The following is a 10,379-nucleotide window of genomic DNA, read 5'->3' on the forward strand; positions in this document are numbered from 1 at the left end:
ATATATCTGCCATTTTCTTCATGAGTTTAGGGCAGCAACCTCACTAGGATTATTATTATTATTATTATTATTATTATTATTATTATTATTATTATTATTATTATTATTATTATTATTATTATTATTATTATTATTATTATTATTATTATCATTATTATTATTATTATTAATTTAATGAAATATATTATTATTATTATTATTTATTAATTAATTTAGCATAAATTTTACTTGGAAATTATTATAATTTTTAGATGTATATTTTTAATCTTAGTTAATTTAATTTTACTATAGGTTTGTACATTAAACATTTGAAAACTCTTTATTTATTTAAAATTACATTAGATAGTAGTCTAAAATTACATACCTAGAATGAAAATTATTAATTACATAAATGAAAAGTATATGAATCAAAATAATCACAATTATATTAGGTTGTGTTTGGATTCAAGCATTTCATTTGAAATCTAGAATTTTAAATTTGGAATTTGAATTAATGACATTCAATTCCAAAATCTCTGTTTGGAAAAAACTTAGAATTTCAAATTTATCAAAATTCTCTCTTCCTTGCTCTACTCTCCCCGACATTCAAATCCCGAAAGTTGTTCATCCAAATCTCTCTCCTCCTCATGTTCATCTAAATTCTAAAATTGTTGACCCAATTAGATGAGAAATCAGCATCAATCAACCAAAATCTACAGTCATTATTTAGATTATAACATCAGTTAACCCAAATTGGTATTCAAATTAACATGTCAATGGTGGTCGGTGGTCAAAAAAACCCTTTTAGAAACTTTTTGATCGAGGAGGATGCACACAAACTGCTTTAATGGAGGATATAATCTTCAGTAGAGAATACAAAGTACATCGATGGAGGAGAGATAGCTATGAAGTAACTTCAATAGAGGAGAGAGGAGAAAAATTGGGGAAACGTAAAAGGACCTAAGAGAAATTGGGGTAATTTTTTTTTCTACATGTGAGAATTTGAAATGACATCATATGAGATAGAATTTGTAATTCATTGATTTGGATATTATTATTTAATGGCTTGAATTTGGTCCAAATCAGAATTTCAAATTTTTGGATTACCCAAACAACTCATTTGACCCAAATTAGAATTTCAAATGGAATCCTTAATACCAAACAGACCATTATATGTTTTGGTGAATTTTTTGTGTATAACTTATAATAGGTAATTAATGGCATTGGCTAGAAAAAGGGGGCAAAAAAAGAAAAAAAAAAAGGAAAGGGATTTTGGATGGAAAAAACAGCACTAGGAAATTTTCGGTGTCTGTTTTAGTATTATGTTATTGATGATATAGATTTCATTTTTTTTGATGTGTTCATATTTTTTTTAAATAAATGTTCATATTTTAGGTATAATCCACCTATTTTTATTTAACAATTGGTTTTAGGCGGAAATTTCATCCCGAAGTCAGGTTGGGCTTGGCCAACCCGGATTTTTTATTTTTATTTTTTTTAATTTCCCACGAGCCTTAGTCATGCATTGCTAAGCTTTCTAGTTATTTTATTAGCCCAAATAAAAAAAGCTCGCTAAACCCGATTTAATTTAACGGCTTTTAGACCAGCATTTTCCTGATGAACCTTGTCTTGACCCGACCAAACGGGCTGAAATTTTTAGCCTCGACTCAGCCTGAACCCGTTCTGTCCCGCCCTTTGATCACCTCTAGAAGGTTCCACATCGAGAGGGGCAAAACAGGAATATATTTAATGCTGGCAATTGCAAACAAACTTCCTGTTCAATACCTGCACAATTGACATTTTCACCACCTCCTTCCTTCCTTAAAAAAATCCTATCCAAACAAACACCATTTTCACACTTACTCTTCCCCCGCCATTTTAACACCATCCTCCTTTCATCTCCCTATTTCAGATCTGTTTTTTCAGGTATTATTGAATTTCTTTTATTTATGAAAACAATTATAATTAATCTTGATTTTGTTGTCTAGATCCTATGGTTTATGTTACGGAATAATTTCTTGAGTATTATTCTTTGGTTTCTGCTGCTGTATTTTATAATTGCATGATCTGGGTTACTTTTAATTTTTCTATAGAATGATATATTTCGGGTAATTGTTGAAATTGTATTTATCAAATTAAATGCGAAAATCATTTTTTTTTGGGCAAGAAAGTATTATGGTGTTGAATTGTATGAGTTATAGATGTAATGTCAAAATTAATTATGGGGTTTTCTTATGAGAGGTGAAGAGTCTAATTTTTGAAATTGTGATTTTGATTGTTTATCATAATTTGAGCGGTTTGACAGTGATAAGTTGTATATGCTCCGTAATTTTGTACTCTAAATAAGGGCGTATTCGGCCAAATATAGCTGTGAAGGTAGCTGCAGCTGTGGAGGTAGCTAAGTAGGTAGCTGTTAGCTGTCAACACTGTGAAGATAAATAATTTAGATATGAGTGTTCGGTAAAGTAGTAGTGGTTGACTAGCTGTTACATATAAAAAACAATATTTTATTTTTAAAACTATAAATTAAATTTTCAACAGCTACTTAAAAAGCTACCTCTAATTTCAAAAGCTAATATTTCTAACTTTTCACAAAAGCTACCTCCACCACTAAAAACTACCCTAACCACTACTTTGCCAAACACTCACATTTTTTGTTGAGTAGTGGTTTGACCAAGTCAAACCACTAAAAGCTACCTAAAAGCTACTCAAAAGCTAACGCCGAACACGCCCTAAAAAGGGATAGAGGGAGTAATCCAATATCCGTGGACCAAATTTATATTGGTAAATTTGTTTTGCATATGTTGGAGTATTCTAAGCCAAATTTATATTCTGATAGTAAATCAACATAGTGTTAGTGGCAAGCAGAGAGGGAAGTGATGCGCAGCGCCTGGAGCAGAGGTGCCTTCTCAACCTTGGCTAGATGTGTCGCCTCAGTTATCTCCTTGGTGAGCACAGAACTTTGTTCACCAAGTTTGAGCAGACAGAGTTGCCAGTCCAAAGGTTGGACATTGTATGCCGCTTGACCCCAAAGAGGGTCGGCTACATGAAATGAGGAGAATACGGCAAGAGTCGGTGAAGCTGCCGAAGATATCAATATGATTGCGTTATTTTTTCATTCATTATTGAAAGGAGAATTTAAGTTGGTGCTATAATCATGTATGAAGTATTATAATTTTTCACCATTTTATTGTTGTGATACGGTCAATATGTGCCTTTCCTATTTTATGCCCGATGAATGCAGAGTCATCTTTGGTATGCAAGACATCAAAGTATCATGTTAGTTCTAATTGAATTTTAGGTGTTTTTTTTTTTTATTTTGTCCTGGTCTGAGCAAATTATATCAATTTAGAGGTCTTTAAATTCAACCCTCTTATTTCCCAATTTCCGTTCCACATTAGCTGATGACTTAATTGAAGCACATTTTATATTTACTGAAAAAGAAAATGTTTAGAGTTGTGCAATGTTATTTGCATTAAACCTTTTATCTTTAAAATTCACTGTTGTAAAATGATATAAAGTGACCACTCTAGGACATAATTTTGGGAAGGATTTGGAAAGGAGATCTTAAACTCAAAAAGGATTGGGACATTAGCAAAGTTTGTAATTCTAGGCTGGGAAGAGGGCAATTCAGATCTTAGATCATCTCTTATAAAAAGATAGATGGCGAGGATTCCCCTGGGGAGATTTTTATTATTGTGAGATGAGGCAATATTTTTATCCTGGCTTTCTGCAATTAGAGTGTGAGGGATTATGCTACATTTATTGCTACATAGAATGATTGTTGTCGATTAAGTAATTGCTCATGCGAGAGATGGCTAGACATGGCAGCTCTCTTGCCACAAAACACCAGCCTATCATTTTAAGCAATTGCTCATGCGAGAGATGGCTAGACATGGCAGCTCTCTTGCCACAAAACACCAGCCTATCATTTTAAGCAATTGCTCATGCGAGAGATGGCTAGACATGGCAGCTCTCTTGCCACAAAACACCAGCCTATCATATCTGGCTCTATTGATATCATTTTTCTTCCTTTAGAAAGGGAAATTCTTGGCTATATTCTGGTTTTATTGGAGTAAGAGTTTTCTATATGTTTCCTTGATTGATTTCAGATGTATGTAGCTCTGGCAGAGTAGCCTTTATCACCCTTTTACTGTGTATTTTTAAGAATGCTCCCTATACTCTTGTTTTTGTTGATTGTGGGTAACTTCTCCAAGATTTTTCTCTCCATTCGGTGGTTGCTTGTTTGGTTCAGATAATTAGATTTGACTTTAAACTGAAACTGCTTGGATTTTTATCATGTGCTTATAGGCTAATAGATCATTTAAATGCTTGATCTCTGATACTTGCTTTTTTCAGTGTTGGAACAGATGACCCCAGTTTGCCCATTTGTCAAAGCTACTCGTCCTGATGATGCCTCTTCGAAAAGAAGTGGTGAAAATATATGTAAACATGCTGCAGAACATGAGAGTAAAGCTAAAAGTGAGTCTGTTGATTCTGGCGTAATTGAACCTAAGTGTCCTCTTGGATATGATTCTCGTTCATTCAAAATTGGCCCTCTCAGCTGTGTGCTATGCAAAGCCCTTTTGTTTGAGAGCAGTAAATGTGTGCCTTGCTCCCACATATTCTGCAAGTAAGTTATATTTATTCGTGATCACTACTGCTTTCAACGCCTTTATTTTTAAAGATAATATCACGATTATTATGTTACTGCTCCTTTCTATCCTTGACTAGGTTTCTTATTTTGCTTGGCAATCCAGGGCATGCATATCTCGCTTTAATGACTGTCCATTATGTGGGGCTGATATTGAGAAGATTGAACATGATGAAGAAACTCAAAAGCTTGTTGATAAGTTCATTGCTGGTCATGCCAGGATCAAGAGGTCTCCTGCCAGTACAGATGCCAAGGAGGAAGTTAGCAAAAATAAATCTGTGATTTATGAAGATGTCTCATTAGAGAGAGGTGCTTTTTTGGTTCAACATGCCATGAGGGTAAGTTGTGGTGTGAATAATTAATGTCTAAAAGCATGCCTATGGATATTGAACTTGAAGTTAGTCAACTGTTAAGTTTTAACTTTAAAAGTATGTTCTATCATGTACTTTCTTTTGCATTTATAGGCATTTCGTGCTCAGAACGTGGAAAGTGCTAAATCCAGGCTGTCACTTTGTGCTGCCGATATCAGGGAACAGTTAAAGGAATCTGGTAACAAGCCAGAATTGTGCTCCCAACTTGGGGCTGTGCTGGGAATGCTGGGAGATTGCTGGTATACTCTCTCCCTTTCTTCCCCCCTTTCTCTTACTTACACCTCATAGAACTTCACTATGTGCTAGGAACTGCTCATATACTCACCTGGATTGCTCATTCTTTTAGCATCATCAGAAGTTTATAGAAGGCTACCTTAGTCTAGCACTTTAATGGTTTATATTCAATTTTACTAGATAATAATTTTGAAGAAACCTTCATATAGTTTGATTGTTTGAGGAGTGATGAGGAAAGGGTTATTTACAGGGCTATCTAGATGTTTGACAGGTTATGGCTCTGCAGAAATTTCTAGTTAACAAAGATCAAGGAAGGGTATTCAATGCATGGCTGAAATGTTTGAGATGACTCACTTAATGTTAACTTGTATATAAAAGCAAGGGTGACTTTAATTTATATTTTATTTACACAGCACTAGGGGTAGGCGGAATGCTATATGTGTTAGTCTTTTCTAAATCCTATTATATTGACAATTTCCATAATCTTTCTTATTGAGAGATCTAGTCTTTGTTCAAGAACAATGTATTTGGTACATTAGAATCATTGTTAGAATCTTTCATCCCTTGATTTAACTAATGTAGTAACCTTTGTACATCTTGTGGGCCTCAATAATTATTTTCTATAACTTGTGGCTTACACTGAGTTCTTCCATGGTCAGATGCGTGTATTGTGGCAAGTTCATATGCAACCAATGCATAGATATGACTGTATTTCTGAAACCTAATTGCAGTAATAAATTTGTTTATTACTTTTTGAAAGCGTGAAAGATGGAAGAAGCAATGACACAATCGTTAAAACTCTAATACACGTATTCACTTTTAAAGCTTGAAAATTCCCACTGTTTTCCAAACATTGTCCTACTTTTACGAGCATTTCCCATCATTCTTGGGACCAAGAAGAATCGCTTTGAAGACATTAAGCATGCAATAATTATTTGTATCATATTTAGCACAAGGGGTGAGAAGACTTCCTTTGGCGTGTCAGAAATGCCTGTATCTTTTGTGCTATTTCCTTTGCAGGAGAAGTTAGCGAAAAGATTTAAGTATTTTTCTAGTTAAAAGGATAATGCCGCATGCATATTTGACACCTAATCGCGATCACTGAAGAAGAGGAGTGGAGGGGATCATTCTCCATGTGACTTTTCATTTTGCTCAGCTTGTCTTGTCGTCTTTCTCAGTGTCTGCACTATTACCTGTAGAACTGCAATTGTTTACAGAACTTTGGTCTTACCATACTTTTAATGATCTTATACCCATCACTGGGGCCCTGCAAAAGAACATAGCTGAAGACTTTTAGGAGGTTGAATAATCTGTGAGGAATGGAAATTGAGTAACGCACTTTGGTCTTACTGTTCTCTTAACGATACTATACCCATAACTGGGACCTATCAAAAGCAAGTAGCTCAAGACTTTTTAGCATGTTTAAATGCTTTGTACCATATTAGGTGTACAACCTCCAAAAGCAACCCTCTGAGAAGAACCTTCTTTGACATGTCTGAAGATTCTGGATCTCCCTTCTTTTTATAGCGCCAATTTTCTTCTACAGGCAAAAGAGAGGGGAAGGGATTTAAAGTACTTTTCTGGTTGACAGTGTGCATCTTTGAGTCCTGAAGTAATTGAGGGCATCATCATCATCATCATATATAGGGTAGAATGAGAAAAATAAATGTGCAAAAGTTTTTCACTAAATGTCCATATTTTTCTCACCAAATGTTCTATTTTGATTTTTGAGCTTATAAAATTTTCAATATTCTGGAAAAATGGAGTGTGTATATATATATATAAATTTTTTCAATTTGCACAGCTTGTTGTGATCTTTCACAGTGTCCCTTACGTGTCTATAACTTAAAGATTGCTGTTGCACTCATCATTTGGTTATTTTCTTTATGACTGTACTTGTTAGTTTTTCTTTTCTTTTTTTTTTTCTTTGGCATTTTAAGAAGAATATTGTTATCTTCTTAAACTAAGAAAAATATTCTGAACTCACCAAGTTTATTGCAGTCGTGCAATGGGAGATGCTGGATCTGCTGTCACCTACTTTGAAGAAAGTGTTGAATTTTTGTCACAAGTGCCTCCTGACGATATGGAGGTGATACATTCACACATCATGTGACAGCTGCAAATTTAATCTGCAAATCTTATTGTATTGACACTAATTAATAATGAATATATTATTTGGCAGGTTATACACACTCTTTCTGTTTCACTGAATAAAATTGGAGACTTGAAGTACTATGATGGAGATCTGCAAGCTTCAAGAACTTATTATTTCCGTTCTTTGGAAGTTCGTCGTAATGCCATGTTAAATCACCATGATAATGCATCTCTGGTTAGCTCCTGTTTCTTGTTGTTGCATATGATGTCTTAGCTGCTTAGTTTATTGAATATTCCTAATAAATTTCTCTTTTGCAACTGTTCTTCGTTGTGAAATAGGAAAGCAGAAAAGGTTATATATTATTCCTTTCTTTTTCTCTCTCCCTTTTATGGTTGCAAAACACAGGTTTCTTATCAAGTGGTGATCAATGAGTGATTGTTTCTTTTTCTTTTTTTTTTTTCTTTCTTTTTTCCCATATTGTATTTGTCTCTATGCTCTTATAACTTATTAGGATCCATGAACACATCTGTGTTGGAGTTAAGCAGTGGTAGCTAATTGGGATTTGGTAGTATCTCAATGTTAATCTTTTTTTGTTAAGTGGGAACAATAAATATGGGAAAGGAAACCTTAATGGCAATAATGAGATCAACTTTTATACCAGCAGTTAAAAAGTGTTTATTTTTGTAACTATCTTTTTTATAATCCCTTGATGAATATGAGGATGCTAATTCTTCTAAATTAAAAATTTGTCAAATGAAATGTGGTTCTAATTTAAAATTTTATAAATGAAATGTTGCCGTGACAGAACAACATTTTATTCAACCAATTTTTAGTTTAAAAGAATTATATGTTTTGTCAGAATAACATTTCAACAAAGAAAATAATATCTGAATCCGATTCGAAAAGTTTCGGATATTTGAAAATTTTCAGATCAGATATACCGGATATCCTACATCTTAAATATTATAAAATAATATCTAATTTTATTTTTTTAAAAAGAAAATATAAAATAAACCCAAAATTTGGATATCTGGATCAGAGTTATTCGAAACCCAAAATATAGATATTTTGATCGGATATCCATGATCCAAAATCCGAAATAATTTGGATATATTGGATGTCCGAAAATCCGAAAATTGATATCCGGATACCGAGAAATTCGGATCGGATACCTGATTTGAAATTAATTTTGACCGGATATCCTAAATTATTGGATCGGATCTTTGAATCTTTAGACAGTTTTGCTCAGCCGTACATACAAAAACCCAACTGCATAGCTTTTTACTAGTTACTACCTTGTCTTCTGCTTTTTATGTAGTTAAGCAAATTTTATAATGTCTCTCTTCCTAAGTTATTGCTTCCTGTGATTCCAGACTTTAGATGTAGCAGTTTCTTTAGCAAAAGTGGCTGACGTTGACAGAGGGCTTGGTTTTGAAGACGGAGCTATTTCTGGCTTTCGTGAAGGTGTAAACATGTTACAATCTTTGAAGATAGACGCTAGTCAAGTAGCACTTGAACAAAGGGTATGTCTTCTTGGTCAAGCTCTCTTATTGAAATAATTTTTTTTGGTGGTTTTCCTTTTTCGCTTTTCAATTGATTCCAAATTACTAAGGCCCTTATGTTTTGAAGGTCAAATTTCATCTTCTTGGCTTCTTTTAGATTGCCAGATTCATGTCTCGCTATACTTGTAAATGCTTGTATATGTGGCAATTTAACCAGAAAAATAAAAAATCTTGCAACTTGATGACTTGCAGTCATTTCCAGTTGAGATGGCTGAACTGTGTAAAGTTTTAATCCTCAAAACTATATCTAAAGTTGATTAGCATGCTTTGTAAAAAGACGTCATGTAGGATGATATTCTTCCTGAAAAATACATATTACCTCTATTAAGCTTTTCTCACTTACATCCCCTTCACAACTAGCGCTGTTTGAAAGTTACAGAGTATTATCTTATTAAGCCCATTGATCTTTCTGAACCTATTCTTGTGTCTCAATATTTGAAGTAGTTGGACATGTAGTCAATAGCCTCCTGGTTCTTTAATTCTTGTTGTTTAATTTAGTAGTTTACTTTCATGCAGAAGTAGATAGATAGATATTCTTATATCAAACAAAGCTTACCTTTAAACTTGCCTTGCAGCGACTGTCAGTGTTGGAATTCCTCAATAGCCAAATTACAGAAAATCAACCAGATCAAACCAGCTAGAAGACAGCTCCGTATGGACGAAAGTTGTGACACAAGAGTGACAAGACCTCTGTATGATTCAGCTTGGGCGAGTATGTACAATAAAAGCTTATGTTTTTCGTGGAGATTGAGAATCTGTAGTTGATGGAGGTACCCTTGGTAGAACTATGTGAAACCTTGGGAACTTGGAGATGTTATGCAGACAACCCTTGAATGCCATATTTATCTGCTCTTTAGATGATGACGATATCCTTTGTTCACCTGCTTATGTGACTTTGTATCCTGGGAAAAAATTTGATTCTCTAAATTGTCATCGATTGTAAAGAAAACCACTTTCCTGTACATATAACCTTTATGTTGTAACAAATTCTTCAGTGTTGAAACTTGAAAGTATCATCCTGTGTTTCCTCAATAATAGTAGTCTGGTCTCGACAAAGATTGCTACTCTTTCTGTAGCATATTCGCCAGTGTGTTATACATCCATGTGCTTGTATTATCCAGTTGCAGCTCTGGCATTAAAAAACGAGTTTAGGAACGAAGACAATCCGTTTGATGAAATCATAAGAGGCAAGGTTATTGAAGCTTCTCAAAGCAAGGATCAGTCTCACCTCTTGGGACCCTCTTGGGACACCGAGCAAGGTGGTGATGCGTATGATGTTGCTGTTATGACATTCGTTTCCATAAATTGATGAGTGCAATTTTGATGGAAAATGCATCTTTAAAAGATGCGGGGAAACATATCAATAGGTAGGCAAAGTAGCTGTAGTGGTGCTGGTATATATTTGCTCTGCACTAAATATATACGAAGTATGTATTTTTAGTTTATTTTATACTACGGATCATTGAATATACCAAGAACAACGA

General features: G+C 34.0%; 1 protein-coding gene across 1 annotated transcript; it reads left to right on the forward strand.

Moving 5' to 3' along the window:
- Positions 1-1,744: 1,744 nt before the first annotated feature.
- LOC145629006 (protein NCA1-like) lies at positions 1,745-9,930 on the forward strand. Its single transcript, XM_081681472.1, has 8 exons — positions 1,745-1,905; positions 4,339-4,612; positions 4,740-4,971; positions 5,098-5,243; positions 7,240-7,327; positions 7,421-7,567; positions 8,707-8,856; positions 9,471-9,930. The coding sequence occupies exons 2-8, from the start codon at positions 4,350-4,352 to the stop codon at positions 9,534-9,536; spliced, it is 1,092 nt and encodes a 363-aa protein (XP_081537598.1). The 5' UTR covers positions 1,745-1,905; positions 4,339-4,349; the 3' UTR covers positions 9,537-9,930.
- The last annotated feature ends 449 nt before the right edge of the window (positions 9,931-10,379 follow it).

Source organism: Chenopodium album, chromosome 4, assembly GCF_948465745.1.
Source record: "Chenopodium album chromosome 4, dcCheAlbu1.1, whole genome shotgun sequence".
Classification (NCBI taxonomy): domain Eukaryota; kingdom Viridiplantae; phylum Streptophyta; class Magnoliopsida; order Caryophyllales; family Amaranthaceae; genus Chenopodium; species Chenopodium album.

Bases quoted from the DNA above. Each gene is read 5' to 3' on its own strand.
- LOC145629006 (XM_081681472.1), top strand. From the start codon at position 4,350: ATGACCCCAGTTTGCCCATTTGTCAAAGCTACTCGTCCTGATGATGCC. The intron at 7,328-7,420 runs GTGATACATTCA...ATTATTTGGCAG, and splicing joins TGCCTCCTGACGATATGGAG to GTTATACACACTCTTTCTGT. The intron at 7,568-8,706 runs GTTAGCTCCTGT...CTGTGATTCCAG, and splicing joins ACCATGATAATGCATCTCTG to ACTTTAGATGTAGCAGTTTC.